At 38.3% G+C, this 18,278-nt stretch overlaps 1 protein-coding gene across 4 annotated transcripts in view; it reads right to left on the bottom strand.

The window, feature by feature from the left end:
* DNM1L (dynamin 1 like) overlaps positions 1 to 17,755 on the bottom strand; it is a 38,006-nt gene extending 20,251 nt beyond the window's left edge. For 3 of the 4 annotated variants that reach the window (XM_080358543.1, XM_080358540.1, XM_080358542.1), the window contains exons 1-3: positions 17,556 to 17,755; positions 7,468 to 7,615; positions 448 to 494 (exon numbers count right to left, since the gene is read on the bottom strand). In XM_080358543.1, the coding sequence (XP_080214669.1) occupies positions 448 to 494; positions 7,468 to 7,615; positions 17,556 to 17,657 (297 nt within the window). In that variant the 5' untranslated portion in view covers positions 17,658 to 17,755. The remainder of the gene's footprint in view (positions 1 to 447; positions 495 to 7,467; positions 7,616 to 17,555) is intronic. The other variant, XM_080358541.1, reaches the window with a different exon arrangement.
* Positions 17,756 to 18,278: the final 523 nt, after the last annotated feature.

Here is an 18,278-nt window from a genome sequence, read left to right as displayed (position 1 = left end):
CTGCTTCTCCCCCGTGATGTGCATTAGGCTCTTCCTTCCTTTTCATAGCTTTCTAATAAATCTCTGAAGTAGCAAGTTCTTCACCAGCCTGAAACAACTTGTGATTATATACTTCCTTGTTTTCGCAATACCCATTCTAATTTCCCAATGTTCAAAAAAGAAAAATCAACAAAATAACACAAAAAAGATCAAGACAAATAACTTGGCAGAATCAATGACCCACACAGCAGTCAGCTATTGATAAACTTTCTGTCTTGAGTTTAAAAGAATGTTTTCAGAAGTTTGGTACTCATAAAAAACAAACAGAAAATCCTCAATACTCTGGCATATAGTACAGGAGGTAGAATAATCTCCTTTTTGGGAAAGTCAACAGAAGAGATATAGAATTAAGTATAGATACGATAGCATATTTATGATGCTGCTACTCCATTATCTGAGTAAACATACCTTATTTTTCGTGTGAAGAAATTTACCCCACTCTTCAGCATCTATCTCTGAAAACAAATAATTGATACATGAGGAAAAGGAAGCAGATGTTTCAATGATGTTTTTCTGAGAGCATGTTTGTTGAAAGCTACGTGGATTTCTTTTTTCAAGCAGCAAGAGAAAAATTAGTCTGCTTTCCACAGTTAGATGTTAAATAGCTCAGTACAAATATGCTGATGATTCTGCTTATTTAAACACTGCATCTCATTACTCTTTTTAAGTTGTCTCTCTTACACAAGGTCCACCTTCCTAATTGTGACTAAGCCAATCAGCTATCCTACCATTTCTCAGAAATAGTCTAGTCCACTAAATATTGGCTTGCAACAGAAAACAAAAGAATTATTAGCAATAGCTTTAAAAAAAACTAAGAAAAAATTACCAGCTTTTAGCATCTTTTCTTTTACCATGCAAGTGAGATCAAATTACAGCTGAAAGAAAAAGTTAGAAAAACCTGTAGAACCCAAACCAAGCAAAGTGAAAATACATAAGAATTCTGCATAACAATGACGTCTTAGGAGAACATGTCTCTTCCCAAATCTGTCAAGGACCAAACATCTTAACTCCTGTCAGTCACCAATGACATCTGGATTTACTTGGGGACTATTCAAGCACAGTCCCAGAAAATCAGCAAAAGAGGTTTTATCAACTCCTGCTTGGTTGCGCAGGCAGCAGTTTGAGTCACACTGTGAGACACTGACACTTCCACAATGGGGTTTCCACGTATTAGTGATAACTTCCATTTCAATTTTTTTTTGTTGGTGGTTATTTCTACTCTGCTCCTCGATACAGCAATCTGCTCTAGAAGATTGCCTACAAGAAATCTGGCCATTTGGTAAACACACTGCTTACCTACAATGAAGTCATCTTTCAAAACATTTTTTCCACTCCAGTTGAATTTCAAGACACTGATCAATAGAGATTTTTTTAGAGGATTTGGGAATTAAAAGTGCAGGAAATTCTATGAAGCAGCAATGGCACAGAAGAAAAGCAAAAATCATCTCATTCTAATGCAACAAGGTCAGAAAACTAAAAATCAACCAGATCACAAGAACTCAGCAAAATAATCAATCACCACAGTAGCCAAAGTGCAAAAATAAAAGTGTAATCAACAACAAAGTGGCATGAAATGTATGTGGTTTAGTGTATGTAAGCATGCACTTTATGCATAGGGAGTAAAAGCAAGTGGATAAAGGCAACCTTTAGAAAGGTGTCTTGGATTTTTCCATGTAGCAGGGTCTGCAGTTAAAGAGAAACAGCATTGAATGATGTTTAAAATTTTTAATCATATTTAATATAGCATTTTATTAATTTTCAGTACCAGGCTGTATTACAAAGATCACAAATGCATGCAGACAGATGTGCACGCTGTTCAACTACTGATGAGAACATGTAACATACTAACGATATGCACAGAAATAAGACCTTAACTAAACACTGACAAATGATGCATAATAATCAGATATTCTATATGACAAAGTTTATTTGGTGATGACATTATTATTGCTGTTCATCTAATGCCAACAGCTCACAATATTTTTATCTGAGCACAGAAAACAGCACCATTAGGTTCTGCAAAGCTGAACTTCTTTGGTGAAATATGTTTCTCATCATTTATTCATGGCAAGAATGTGGGAGTACAGAAACATTTTTAATGTCACTGGAAGTAATATTACTGTATGGGAAAAAAAATCTGAATTTTTGCATCAATCTTTCTACTGCTCAATTAAAAAAAACATTATGGCAGTTCTGAGACAGATTTTAGAAGAGACAACATTAGCTAATCACACTTCTCAACTTTTCAATTTTCTGAAAACATTTATGAAAATCCCATTACAAAATGAAAAACCACTTTTTATTGAAGAGTTGATAAGTTTACGACTCTGTATTTGTATTGCATGTGATGCCAGTGGAGCACCACAGAAGCGCAAAAACCAAAACAAACTGGTGAAGACATTTTTGGCACATGCCTGTTTGGCACAAAATACAAGTAGCACAGCAACTGTCAGCTCATCAGTTTGGAAAGCCTAGTAGATCTGGGGAGTTATTTTCGTGTCTTGCTCAGATGTGTAAGTCAAAGGTTTATCATCAATAGAAATATGCTGATTTACACAGACTAGATCCATTAAGAAAATAAAATTAAAAACTAAACTACTTTTATCAGTACTGTTCTGCAGGCACATGAGCTATGAAGAAACCATTGTTAGGAGGAAGTTTTTGCTTGTCTTGGTTGGTAAACAGGTAAAATTACATACCAGTCTCCAAAATAAGTGCAAAATGAAAGGGCTTATTAATTGCAGGTTATTAAACAGGCTTAGTCTATTTCCAGTTCAGAGGAAATAAAGCAAAATGCACATACAAGAAACAACTATGGTTATGTTCAAGACTGTATTGATCATCCTCTCTTAAAAATTGCATCTAAGAAACTGAAGACAGGCATAAAGCCAGGAAGACAAAGATACAGCAAGAAATGCCATCATTACATTTGAATTATATGGATCAAGCACTCTCCTGTAATGTCCCTCCTAGGGAGATGACATTCACCTAGGACACACTGTTTTAGTCTTAAATTACTGGTTTTGTGGTGGCACACGAATTTGCAGCTGGGTATCAGGCTTAGTTATTGGTATAAATGAATGTTTTGGTTTATTATAATCTATTAACATTTAAAAATACATATAAAAATATGCATTCTAGTCAGAGGCAATTTAACTAATTAACATCTGCAGATCAAAGGAGACTGAACATTTTTAACAAGTTTTAACAAGCCATAAGTTTTCTTTCCTATATACAACACAAAATTGAAGCCACAACAAATGACTTAGGCTTAACCTCAGCCTTGATGCAAAAGAAGAGAAGAAAAAAAGTTAAAGAATAAATGCAGTTTCCTACGGTGTACAGAAAAACTCCTCTGGTCCAAGTATAAGCTTTTAGAATTTTCATTTTATACAGTGGGGAAACTCTTGCTCCATTCTTCTGAGGAAGTCTGTCCTGACACCCATTTAATATTTGAGAAAAACTTCCCAACAGTTTAAAGTTAATGCAAGGGAGTTTGTAGGAAAGGAGGAAGGACTTGCATTACTCCAAATGCAAGGATGCTTGAGGCAAGGAAAAATACCTTAATTAGCCCACATTCAACAACTTGATGTTCTGGTTTATATGTAGAACATTTTCTTTATCACTAGTTTCACTGGTAAATCTGTCTTCTCGGGTTATGTTGCTTTCTGGAAGCTTTTTGGGCAAAACTTTTAAGGTGAATTAATCACCTAATTACACACAAGATTGAATGCTAGATAAAACTGTGCAGAAATGATATTTTGGTCATTATAAAATTAAGTATTACAGATTATAAGAACTTACTAAAACAGCAGCTATTAAGAACAAACAGATCTTACCTTTCAAAACAAAAATCTCCTGAATAAAACAACAACCTCTTTGTTTTTCTAGCTTTTCATATCTTGGAGTGAGACCGGAAAACTTTAATTAATATACTGGAAAAACTAGACATGATTATAGCATCTTTCTCAGGACTGTCCTCACCAAATTGTTACCTGTTACCTCCTGTACTGCAACGTTCCTCTCAGAAGCTCAAACACAGTACAATGCTACCTGACTTCAGTTATTCATGTATCTCTTCTCCCTCCCTAAAGCAGTAGAAATGTTCTTCACACACAATAAGAGCATCAAGAAGCTGCTCAGAGTCATAAAAGTCTCATGACCACAGAGGATTTCTTGCAGCATGGCAATGAGAACTTCCCAAACACTAAAAAGGACAAAAATCAGAAAAGCATGAATAATCTTAGCTATTTGCCTAGCTTTTGAGTTCCTTTATCTTCAGTAGTCTTGGACCCAGCAGACTTCCATCTGAACTCTCTTATTCCCCCTCATAACCTCATCCTTTCCTCTTTCTCTAAATAAAAATGAAAATCAACTTGTGAAAAAAAACACGTGCACATCTTCCAAACCCTTCTGTATGTTGTACTTTATTTTCCATCCTTGAGAGTAACAAACAGCAAGCTCTTTTGAGTGAAAGCTCTTTCTCTGGCCCTTCTACAAAGCTAAATACAATGAAGAAGACTACAGTTTGGGAGCTAGGGGTAAGAGATTCGCATTTGAAGTAGAGAGCTAAAAGCTGACAAAACAGTGTTGATTTAGCAAGCAACAGATCTGTATTAATTATTCCTGTGTAATATATCAATTTATCTGTTCAGAATGTGAACAATGTTCAGCTTCCTACCTTGGACAAAAAAAGAACCTATCAACATTTGCTAACTGACCATTCATACATTCCATTCTTTTTTCCATTTCCTAACAAAAGGATAAGCTACTAGAATAGGTCCTAGCTACAAGACCAATTTAATAATTCATGAAACCAGGCCCAGCTCTCCCGTAAACACTGCTTCTCTGGCAATTTGATAAGAGAACACCACACACGTGGTATCACCACAAACACACCCTATGTGCTGAATCACTAGAGGCTAACCATAAACAGCAAAAGCATAATTAGACAAAACCACACACATCCCTGTAGAATATATGTATCAGTCTGAAATATGTTATAAAAACACGGCGTTTCGTATTTAAACTGAAAATTCATCTTTCTGCTGTTTTACGACTATCTTCATTTATTGTCATGACCACCATACAAAGGTATCACATAGCTCATCAGTGACTTTGTGGAACAGCAGAGATACCTTAGGTGTTAGGATGGATAAAGGTGAGAAATCACAAAACAAAGAGGCAGTTGTATAGAAGTATCTGTGCACAGAGGCCATTAGCAGCACATTCAGAAAGCAGCATGCTGAGACTGATACTCTCTTGTCTAATATTCCATTTGTAAAGAAGAAACCCCTCATCTGGGGAAAATCCTTTTCTGCAGGACTATGGATAAATTTCCTTCTGGGAAATCCCAAACACATGTTCAACCCTACCTTAACATCCACCTCATAACAAACAAAAATATGACCTGTAACAGTATAGTGACTTATTACAACGTCAGACAGCACAGCCAGGATAAGAGGTTGCCATATTTTTTCTTTCCAAGCTACCTAATCCCATCTTCTCTGATGCAGCATCACAGTCTGTACATATGCTAAACCAGGTCAGTGACAAAATCATTTAGATCACAACTTGCCTGAATTCTGGAGGGAGAAAAGAGACTCTTCAAATACAACTCTAAGTCATAAAGGTTTGTCTGTTCTTATCAAACAAGCCCATGTCTCTCTCAAAAGAACACCAAGAAAAGACTATAACATACATTTTACATATTGATTTTTTTCCCCCAAAGATCTAACTGGGCCTCATAAATATTAATTTAGCCCAACATTATGAAATTTAGCCCATTGTGAAATATTATCATTACCCCACTTAAAATTTAAAATCTGAATCTCCAGATCAAATGCAACCTACAACAGAAAGGTTCTGCCTTGACTCAGGATAATTACAAAATCTTTTATACCTGTGAAGTTGCAGAGCAGAACAAAATCATATTTTATCCTATGAGTCAAAATCATGGCATTCTGAAAAGTACTAAAAACTATACACTGCACAATGCAAGTAACATAAAACCACATCTAAGAGATCAAACATGTCATTTCTAAAAGGCTGCCCAGAGACTCTCTGAACTCTCCACCCCTGAAGGTTTCAAGACCCAACTGGATGAAGCCCTGAGCAACCTGGTCTTTAGTTCAGAGTTGGCCATTTTTTTGAGGAGGAGGTTGAACTAGAGACCACCTGAGATCATTTCCAACCTGAATGGTCCTACAATCTCTCACAATCCAGCACACCGTGGATTGCATGCTGAAAGTTCTCAATTGTTATGAACCTGAATTGAGTTATCTGCTTGCAGCAATAATGAGAATCTCCTTCTCTGGAGACATTCAAAACCCACCTGGACATGTTCCTGTGCGACCTCACCTAGGCGTTCCTGCTCTAGCAGGGGGATTGGACTAGATGATCTTTTGAGGTCCCTTCCAATCCCAAACATACTGTGATACTGTGATTACGCCTTTTAAACTGCACATTACTAGTAACTGTTCTTCAGAAACCAAAGGCTATAAATATTACAAACGACGTAAAGAACTTCTGATACCTTGACTTAGTATTGCTAGAAATAAATTCTAAAAACAATGAACACAATGAGAATTGATAGTTATAGCCCCAAGTTTATCACATAATCAAAAGCCTGTGTACTTTTTACTGTCTACATCAAAAAGCTAAGATTTATCTTATGATCAGAGGGTGGATATGCTCTCCTGCTGCTCTTTCATAAGATCAAGAGCACTAGTTAGTAAAGAATGAGCATTTAAACTCCCAAGGGACAACTGAGATTACTTTCTGCATCTGCTGAAGGATAATGTAGAAACACTATAGAAAACACAAGCTTCAAACCAGACAGCTTCAGAATATCTAAAGTGTTGTTCATGATGCTTTTGGAATCTCTCAGGGCAGTCCAGTAAGGTAGCACCTATAAGCTACAGAACGTGCTCATTAAATTCTGTTTCTACCTCCTAGAAGTTCGTTTTCACTTCTTATTCTTCCACTCTATCCAGAGCTGATCTATTTCCTAACCTCCTAAAAAGTCATGTACTCATCCTCCCAAGGTAAAACCTTACTCATAGAGCAAAAGAGAAGGGGAAGAAAAACAAACACACACAAAAACACATGTTCTCTACACTCTAGACAATCATAACTGTAACTGAAATGCTGTCTTTGGCCTGCTCTTCTCAAAAGTGTTTCTTTCCTAAGAAGAAACGGGAGAGCTTAAAACATTGAAGATATTTTGAATATCCAAAAGATTTTGACTTTGTGACATTTGCTAAATGGACAGAACAGATGTGACGACAGCTGCATTTTCTTCCAAGTAAATTTTAAAAAGCACACTCTAGCTTTAAGGTTACAACAACTGATTTTTCAGTCAAATCAACAATAAAGATTAAAAGGCTTTTTCCTACTAGGCAAAACACACTCTTGGATCACACTTACCATTTTCATCTCCAGCTGTTTTCCGACCATCCTCTGGGGAAACATGCACCAGCTGCAGAATAAGGGGTCTCCGGGTGACAACTCCAGTACCTCGTGGGAGCAGATCCCTCCCCACAAGACTTTCCAACACAGAACTCTTTCCACTGCTCTGAAAATTAGAATACAGCTACATTATTTTCTTAAACATCAAAATGCTGTAAATATTTTAGTTTTAGCTTGCTTTCATCACTCATGCAAACAGTGCTCTATTCTGCCCTCTGCTATACAGTGCCTGAAGGAGCATCTGATAGACTCAGTGCTTTTAACACAGCAGTATTATACTGCATAGGCACTAAAGGACACAAGTCTGCTATAAACCAGTAATAGTCTGAACCTGCCTGATGTACTTAAAAGCCATGGGACACTTGAAAGCCATGTAGATAGATGTATTTTCTATCTTAAGGCTAAATTAAACATGATAGGTTTCAGAAAAATTAATATCCTATTTAATATTTTCTAATATTAATATTCTTAATATTAATCTCCCAAGAAAGAGTTTTGGAAAAGAAAAAAAATATTCTTTCTTTATAATGCTCAGAAGGAATTCTATGTCTTCTACTGTGTCATTTTCTAATGTCTTGCAGTAACACTTCAACCTGTAGACTAAGGAATTCAACCTGCTGTTAGTATTCACATGTAGTCATGTGAATACTAACAGGAGCATTGTACAAAAAGATATTAACTATGTAAACTTGAGTACATTTAGCTATTACAGGCTAATATTCTTTTCAGTTTGTTTTCTTTTGGTATAACACATCAGCTTCCTAAGTGCAGACATTGTTTTATACTCTAAAGGCTGTGAAATTACAAATTTGCTTTGAGAACCTACATTTAAAATGTTTTGCTGTAGCACTTGTGTATAAAATGCAGAATTGGTCTACGTGGTCCAATAAGCAGCTGTGAACACATGGGTTTTCAGAGTGATTCAAGACTACTATCATGTTAAAACTAACAATAAACAATAGACACAGATATGTCAGCATAAAATTTTGAAAGACTGATCTATAAGATTTTGTCTTTTTAATAGAACTATATTATACTCTTTCAGTTTTCTGCATCTGGAAAGTCAACATGGGCACGGCCTGGGCATGGGGCACTCTGACAATCATTGCTGTCAGCTAGGAAACGTTTCTATATTAATGTTACTACCAAATAGTTCTCTTAAAATAAAAATAAAAACCAAACAAAACAACAAAAAAAACACTAACCAACAAAAAAACCACAGATGTTTCTGACAGCAAAAATGTGCATTACTGCTATACAACCTCAATTCAGCTTACCAGTGCTGAAAGAACAGATTTGAGACTTCAAGTAAATCATAAAACAAGTCCTTAACTTGGCATAACATGAAATAAAAGCAGTGCTGAATAGCTTTTAAATATCATACATTTAATGACATCTTGGCTGATTTTTCTAAAAATGAAAAATAGAGGACAAGCAACACAGCACCATCAGACAGCACGTTTCTACTAGTGCAGTAAGTCAAGACGGGAACATACTACATGAGAGCATTAGAACCTATTAAAATATGACGTATGCAGAAGCACAAAAAAAATGTTGAAATACAAGGTCAAACCCCTAGAAAGCTTGAACAACAACAACAAATGATATCGTTCTTTTCTTTTAACAGTTTACTGTATAACTATGGTTTATGGCACAGAAAAATGCTGTTTTATCAACAATATCATTTGTCTCAATAGGTAAATAACAAAACAATGCAGTGTGCATATTTTTCAAAGTAAATCTAATTAAAATTTGACAGCAGTGAGGTAAACTGTCTAGAAAGAGTAGGGAGAAGGATAGGGTCACAGGAAACAAATAAAACCTAATTAAGATCTTTTTGCTTCAAAAGACTCCCCTAGAAAGCAATTAATAATTTTCTTCTTCAACTGACCTTCTCCAACTTTGGGCACCTTCCATGCAAGGAGCTTATGACAGGACATTGGGCACTGAAATCTTACCAAAGAGTAACTGAAGAACAATCTGACCAATGCACAAAATAGCTCTGGAAGCCTCCCTGAGAGAGCTCCTATTGTAGCATACCTCTGAAGAACTGATATTACAGAAAGTGAAAAAACAAATTTCAGAGCAACAAACAACAAATGATTTCTTAACCAACTTCATAATGTAAAACAAGTGGAATGCCTGCTCAGAAAGATGAGACATGCTAAAATTTAATCAGCTGCATTGGAGTAGGGGAAGAAAAAAAATCGATGACAAAAAAAGAAACACCAGGGTTTCATTTCTTAAAAACATCTTGAACATCTTTTGAGCAAGATTTCTCACACATGGGTAGAATGATCACTCAGTCTCAAAGGGCTGGAGGTGACACTTCGATGAAGTAGCTTTTCCTGGACATATAACCAAGCAAAGAAAGGATCATAATAAATAGCTGAAGCCCTTATGAATAACCTCATAAAACAGGAAACCAAAATCCAAGAGACAAGTTGCTGTACACTACTGCTCATGGCCTGGTCTTTCTAAAAGAGTGATATTGCAGGAAGCTGAGACAGGCACACAGCAAGCTATGTATGGAAATAAACCACTATGTCTTACACCACTCCAACAGTTATCTTTGGGTGTAGAAGGAACGATGTGGATCCTTTGCAAATGTGAAGGCACACATCAGATGAGACTACTACAGTGCTCCACACATCAGGAAATTCATTTCAAATTGCATTACATTCCCTTATTAAAGCAATCTGTTCTTGGAACATAATACAGTATCTAATGATGCACTCCTTAATCTGAGCCCCACACACATCCATTAAAGAATTGTCTGCGCACTTGGTGGGGAAAGAAGTAAACACAAAGCTGTTCTTTTTCTGCCAATAGGGGTGAGGGCTATAGGTCTGTTCAAAATACAAATTCAGTTCAGCCAGTCCTCCATACAACAGGTGTAGACAGAGAACAATACCGATTACCAAAGGTAGCACAGAACTCTTAAGGATAAGTCTGCAGCAGCACCAGGCTTGTTTTGTCATCTCATTGAAATACTCGTCATGATTTTAAGCACAGACTAAAATCCATAAACTCATTTCATGATGGGTCCAGAAAAGCATTAATAAATTCTAACCTTTTCCTTTGGACCCTAACTTGAAATATCTGTAAGCTGTGGTATCTAGAGGAACTTTATACAGATTGACCAGGGGAAAAAAAAAAAAAAAAGAGGCAAATCTAGATCTTGCTGTCTCTTTAACCACTGTGTCAAACTTCCAGTGCTGAGTGTTTAACACTGTGCTCTGTTAACCACCGTCAGTCTTGCAGATAAGCACCTGAGTTTGATGGATGGTAAAACCATTTTTCCCAGAAGTACTAAGATAAGAAGAGATGATGCATACAGGGACTTAAATATTTTATTTCAATACACACTGACAGTGTATATGATATAAATTTTATCAGGTTTCTCACTGCCTCCTTAAGTTACATTTTCATCATTTTCAACATCACTTTCAGATTTATTCAAAACCATCCAGGAAGAAGGGTAGAATAACAGGGAAATGGTTGTGCACATACTGTCACAAATTAAAAAGCTGAAATCTGTAAGAACTGTGATCCACTCCAAAAAGCCAGCATCTTGACAGCATAACAGTCCTAATGATCTTCTTCCTTCTGCCTCCCTATCTTTCTTTCCTTATTTGTCCTTGCATATTTCAAGTGTGTGCATTTCTTAAGTATCAAAAGGTATTTGCTCCAATCCATTACACTAATTCTTATGAGAAAATCTGGTTTGCAACCTGCTGTATTGCTAATCACATTTTTCAGGAATTCAGAAGCAGAAGACATCAGCGCATAACTTTATAATTGTCCAGCTTCATTAACAGCAAGAGATGTCACTTTCAAAAACATTTCATGGCTGTTGACAAGCCAAATGGAAGAGACTCTATCGAAAAATGTGATGTAACACTGTGATCAACAATTCATGTTAATCCCATTTACTTCACTGCCTTTCTTATTCTTTTTTCCAAGTCCTCACTAGCTTTCCTAATTTTAGAAGACTTGCACCCTACACCCAACAGTGTGCAAAGATGCCTTCTCCATATCCAAGAGAGAACCCTAGACCAACCCTCTTCCACTACTGATAGTTACAGTGCTCTTTGGGCCCTGTCTACAAGTACAAAGGCCTAGAAGACCCTGCTAGTGAAGACCAAGGCAAAGAATGTAGCACGTGCCTCAGTCTATCCCATATTTAGTTACTAATTCTCCTGTCCCAGTCAGCAGCAAGGCAGTATTTCCCTTGTTTCTCTTTTCTTCTTCTTGAATCGCTGGAAGTTCTTTTTGTTGACTTTGATGTTCCTCACCAGTTTCTACTCTAGCAAAAAGTTTGCTTTCTTAATACCACCTCTGCATATGCAGGGAGTATTTTTATATCCGTGAGCGAGCTTGTCCTCACTTCTACCTCCTGCACAAGTCTGCTGCATTGATGCTTGGCCATGAGTTCCGTCCGCACTGTTCTCCCCACAGATCTACTCGTTTTCCTGAGCATTTGTATGGACTACTGTTTTTGTGCTCCAAGTAGGCTGTCTTTAAAGGCATGCCAGGTCTCTTGAGCTTTACTGCCCTGTAACACATCAGATCCCATCAATTAGTTTATTAAATAAGCCTCAGCCTGCTGGTGTTCTTCGGAATTCTGTCCAGCAAGAAAGCCGTAAACACAAGACTCACCCAGAGTCTCACTGCTGCACACAAACCACAAAATTTTTTACAGTCATTTCCTCAGATTGTTGATAGTTGCATACTTCAAGTACTATTAAAATGATAATTGTATTGCCTGCAACAAATTTCAAGTCATCTTACAAGAATCTGCTGTCTTCTATCTTTATACCTCATACTCGCTTTGTGGAGCCAATGTAAAATAAATCATCCGTGGAACAAAACTTCATAAGGAAACATGTCCAATAAACTACTGGGGGACTTCCAACATGAAAATTGGTTGAAAGTGGTGTAAAATTTGTTCATTGCTTTTGATAGGACAAATTGATGTTTTTATTATTTGATCCAATAGTAGAAGAACTGCAAGGAGCTCCTGCAACACAATACAGATTTACTGCAGGACACCACAAGAAAGTAAAAAGGCAGAGACATCAGTATCCCCTATGACTTTTTCAGTGGCACAACAATAACAAATATTTGAGAATAATAGTAACGAACTGCAAAGTAAGAGAGATTTCTCAGTGTGGCATAATAATTCCTGAAGAATTCTCTTAAGAAAAGCAATCTATCTACTTTGACACTCAAAGCAGAATGGTGATGATTTTACCATTTCTGTCATGTAAGAATTACAAAAGTCTTGATGGCTAAATCATGCTCTTAGCAATACATACATATATGATTTACTAAATTTTAAATCTATTGTTGGGAAATATAAGTTAGCACATTTTTGCTGGGATCTCATCCATAGGAATATTACACAGATAGGTGCTTTGAAAAGCAGCTCTCTGCTATGCTGGAAGAGTTCAGCATGCTATAACTAAAGAGCAGCAAGATTTTTTTTTCTTTCCTTGTTTGGAAAGTATGACTTATTCTGAACTAAAATGTCAACACACAAGCAGTTCCACAAGGGAACTGCTTTGGTTGGAACAGCTATTGAGGCAAAATTTTCCTATGTGAACTAGGGACACACAAAGCACGGCTGATCCTAATCTGCCAAAAAATTTCAAAATGTATTTACTAATCAGAAGATAATTTTAAACTTATAAGCAGGCCTGATGAATTGTTGTAAGATATTCTTTGAAACAAAATTATAATTCTAGAAAGACTCTGAAGAGCCACAGGCTGATCTCGAGAAGGCAGTGAAACCAGCATAATGCACTTCTGGTTGATGCAAAATCCATTTTCTCTGTGAAAGATATTGTCTGGGTTACAAGACTGTTTTTCCTGCAGGCTGCTCCCCATTCACTTGAGAGCTTTCCTGAATCGGTCAGGAAAAAACTGGAATCCACAGGAACTCCCTCTATAAAAGACAGCTTATGTAAAAGTAGTAAGGAAAGCCAGAATTTGTTAAAATTCTTCAGAAATCCTGTATTTATACCATATCTACATGTAGATACACGCCAAACAACAGCAAATAGATAAAAGATTTGCAGATGTATTATTTCACAATACATCAGTTCCCAAAGTCCTCCAGTAATTCACTCAAGAAAAAAAAAAAAACTCGTGTAATTAGAAACAATGAGTACAGAACTTCTATAAGTTAGGTCATGGAATTGTGGTATTTGAAGATCCAAATTTCAGAGCTTTTTGACTGACCTTTGACAGCATTGCTTATACTATTATATTGATTACTTTTTCGGTAAAATGAATCAAAACAAAGTCAAATTGTATTTTTGAATTTTAAAAATGAAAATGAACAAGATTAAGAGGACCCTGACAGCAAGCACACAAAATAGGGGGGGGGGGGGGGGAGGGGAGGGGGCGAGACACATAAACTCATTTCTTTCACATCCTTCTACAACTGTGTATTCTCTTCACTCTTCCAAAATAATTGGGTATTTGCAAACAATAAAATCAGTATCTTAATTTAAAAGATAATTAATATTGTTTTCATTATCAAAAATATGTAGAGATTAAAGGCAGAATCACAGTTATTAGACCAATAAATTTATTTTAATTCACATAAAGTCTGCACATAGACACAGTGAAAATGCCACCCTTCCAATCATATAAGCCTCCAGGACCTAAAAATTATCCCTATTCAGAAACTGAGAGGGCCCATCAGAGAAAAGAAATGCAGAACGCCAAATGTTTGCTCTGTATAACCTCAGCAGAAACAGTGTATTATGACTGGTAAATGTAAACAGCTAATTAATGTCAGTTTTACTTTGCTGCTTGCCTGAAACAGACACCAGAACAGTTAAATCATGATTTAACAGGAGGAAGGGATGGCAAAAAGGAAAACAGTTATGCCCAAAACCAGATACAATGAATGCCAGATATCAAAACAAACAAAAAACCACACCAGGAAGTTTGCAAAATATTTGGGAGAAAAACCAAGCTCTCCCCAGCCAGCAGATACAGCACTGGAGCTATGTTCTAGTTACATCCCATTTTACAAATGTAGATATAAACATCTTTTTGCATCTGCTTGAAATCCCCAGCAAGATTCCTGGTCCGAAGAAATAAACCAAACACGCACATACACACCCCCACAAACTGAAGAGAGGAAGGAGGAAGATATTCCCATGTTGAGCTTGGTGTGGGTTTTTTTCCTGGTTGCTTGGTACAAGCTGGAGTTTCTACCACCAAAAACTGGCTTTTTGCCAACACAATGTAGGATACATTGAATAAACTGAATAAGGTGAAACGGCTTAAATTTCTGTTCCACTGACCTTCCTTGACAGAAAAAGGTCACAGAAGCTCTGTAGAGCACCCAAAGTTTAAGACCACAGTGCCAGACTCTCTCAAACCAAATAAAGCAGCCACTGGATTCTTCTCCTCATCCCAGAAGCCAGGACCGTACATTAACTTCCCATTGCTGTCATCTTCTTAGCAGCCAAATTACCATCCTAACTGTTTAGCCTAACAGGACATAGTTATACATATTCAAATACTCATGCTGCTATCTCAGGTCAAGAAACCTTCCTCCCTGGCAACAACAATTGGTTTAGCATTGAAATATCAAACATAATACTGAATCCAAACAGAAAAAAAAAAAAAATAAAGTCATCCTCATCTGTGAGCTAATCACAGAGGCTAACAAAACAGTTCTTTTGGATGGAAACATCCGACAAAACAGTCTGTGTTAAATATTGTAAACTGCATCTCCCCATTTAAAGTCCCAAAAGGGCACTAACTGAAGACTGCGCAAATATATACCTGGAAGGTCATTTAAAAATCTCACTGTGAATTTCATTAGTTGTTAGATCAATTTCACCACGATGTCTCTACTAGAATCGAGGAAGGGGACGTGGGAAATAGAAAATACCCAAAGCTAAATTAAGGATTATAAGCAGTTCCTAGTTCTACATACTCTAGAAAAGAAATATCTTGATGTACAGAAGTAGAAATAAATGAGAACTAAAGAAATACAGAAGAACAAAACAATAAAAGGGTAGAGAAGAGATACAGAAGACAAGTGAAAAAAATACACAGCAAAAACTACTTTAAACGGCTTTTTTTTTCGCCTTGTTGCATATGTATAAGTCATTTAAGAACAGCAACAGGTAAACTGGAAGGGGAAAAAAGCATAAATCAATTAACAGAGAGTTACAGAATTCTTAATTGGTAGCATTTGTTTCCTACAAAGAAAAATGGAGGTGCAAAATTCAAAATTGTTTGTGGAAAGTATTAAAAGACAACTGCATATGCCCGTAGGCTACAAAAAAAAAAAAAAAAAAAAAAAAAGAAGAAAAACTGTGAACACACTTAAAAGGACACACAGCAGTTAACCAAAAATATCTGAAAACATCAGATCTCAGGCGATATTTGAGACATCTACAAGTAAATAACAAAATTTTATTTAAATTCTTTTAAGACTAATTGCATAAAATAACGATCTGCAGAATTATCATGTCAGTAAAGACAATTATTTCTTCCAACAACCACGACTAAAACAAAACAACCACCAGCCAAAAAAAAACCCCACAACAACAAAACAAAACAAAAACCACCCAAGCTTGCAAACATCTTGCTACATATTTTCCTGGAGTCCCTAAAGGACTTTTTTTCTGGCATGCTAAGAAATATCATACTTATTCAAGTGTTTTTATGAATATACTGAATACAGTACTGTATGGATATTAATACTGAGGGGTGGGGTACTGAAGTCAAATGAAAGTCAATACTGTCTCAATTCAGTACCTACTGTACACATGAAAAGTTAAGTAGGACAAAGTCATTTAAAAGGATTATAATTTTAAAAGTGCCACTTCAATGCATTTCATAAAGTGAAATAGAAACTTTATTAATTTTACATAGAAAAATGCCACATCTCTGCCCTGAACTTTCTGTTGCAGAACTAAAGTAAAACAAACAAACAAACAAAAAAGCAGCAAACAACAACAGAGAAAAAAAAACTATTCAAGTATTTTAAAAAAATTTTACAAAGTGGCTGATATAAAGTCAATGAATCTTATCTGATTTATATTGGTAAAACACAGGGACAGCTAGTTGCCTCACAATCACTTGGCCACTGCAGTTGGCTCTGAGCACACCTATTCCATGCTTCGGCAATGTGCAAGTTTAACATACAGCTCACATGTTTTGAGTCATATAATGAAATATCTGGCTGCAAAGTAGTTAGCATTACTGTTTTAGGTAGGCAGGCTATCGCCAAATAACATCACATGTCCAACAAACACTGTTAATTTCACAGAAACAAAGAGAGAGATGCATTGACTTCCAGTTTTAGTTGTGTTTAACGTTTTGTTTTCAATTGCCTGAGGACTCTTGCAGTTCTGGTCACACACGTTTTGCTGCCACAAGTTTTGCTGAACAGATGTGAAGGGGTCTGAGCTACCTTCGGGCCCAGCAGCAGCACTATCGGGCTGAGGCGCACACGTTGTAACTGTGACAGCCAACACTGGCTGGTTGTGCCTCTCACCTTCGCTCCCCATCATCATTCATCAGCTACAACAACGAGGTCGAAACGGCAGAAGAACTCGCAGCGAGGCAAAAACGACCCCCGCCCGCGAGGTGCCGTTCCGCTACCGCATCCCTCCTTTTATTTGTTCAGCCCTCACTTCACGGCAGCTGTCACGGAAGGGAAGCCACCGACTGGCGATGGCGGTCACGCTGAAGCACCGGGCCGGTAAACGGCCCCCTGATCCGGAGGACCGACGCGGGGCCACGGGAGAGGGAGAGACGGGCCGTCCCGGCCGCCCTCGAGAGCTCCTCGGCCATTCAAACCGCAGGAGCCCAGGGAGGGAATGAAGGCGGGGGGGGAACGCGGGCAGCCAAGGGCGTCCCCCCTTGCCCTTGGAGGAGGCGTCCGCGGGTCAGCAGCACCCGAGGCGCGATGGACGCCTCGACTTTGCCCTCAGGGAGGTGAGGGCCGGCACCGCCCGTTCCCCCGCCTGGCCTGGCCTGGCCGCCGCCCCGCCCCGCCTCACCTGCGTGCCCACCACCACGATCTGCGGCAGCTGGATGATGTCGGCCCCCACCGTGTTGAACACATCCTGCAGCTTGTTAATGACGGGGATCAGCGCCTCCATAGCGGCGCGGGGAGGGCAACGGCCGGGGAAGGCGTTGGCGATGAATGGGCGCGACGGGCAACGGCTCCCGTCAGCCGCCCCCTGCGCCTGCCGCCATTGGAGCCGGCCCCCGCGCACGGCGCGGCTCCCAGCAGGCTGTGCGCGCCCGCCGGGCGCAGCGCGGCCGCGAACGCCGGCGGGCATCATGGGAGTTGTAGTGCAGGGGGAAAGCCTGAGAGCGCCCTCCGGGCCGGCGCCGGGGAGGGTGAGCTGCTGCCTGGCGAGCGGCCAGGGGCCGAAGGCATTTGGAAATCATAGAATCATAGAGTCATTTTGGGTGGAAAAGACCATTAAGATCATCAAGTCCAACCATAACCTAAATCTAACACTAAACCATGTCCCTAAGAACCTCATCTAAACACCTTTTAAACACCTCCATGGATGGTGACTCAACCACTTCCCTGGGCAGCCTGTTCCAGTGCCTGACAACCTTTTCCATGAAGAAATTTTTCCTAGTGTCTAATCTGAACCTTCCCTGGTGCAACTTGAGACCATTTCCTCTTGTCATGTCACTTGCTACTCGGGAGAAGAGACCAACACCCTCCATGCTACAACAGCAGCAGCTACAACAGAGTTGCAGAC

Source organism: Nesoenas mayeri, assembly GCF_963082525.1.
Source record: "Nesoenas mayeri genome assembly, chromosome: 1".
Taxonomy (NCBI): Eukaryota; Metazoa; Chordata; class Aves; order Columbiformes; family Columbidae; genus Nesoenas; species Nesoenas mayeri.
The sequence above is the reverse complement of the archived record's forward strand: the minus strand, read 5'-3'. Positions and strand labels throughout refer to the sequence as shown.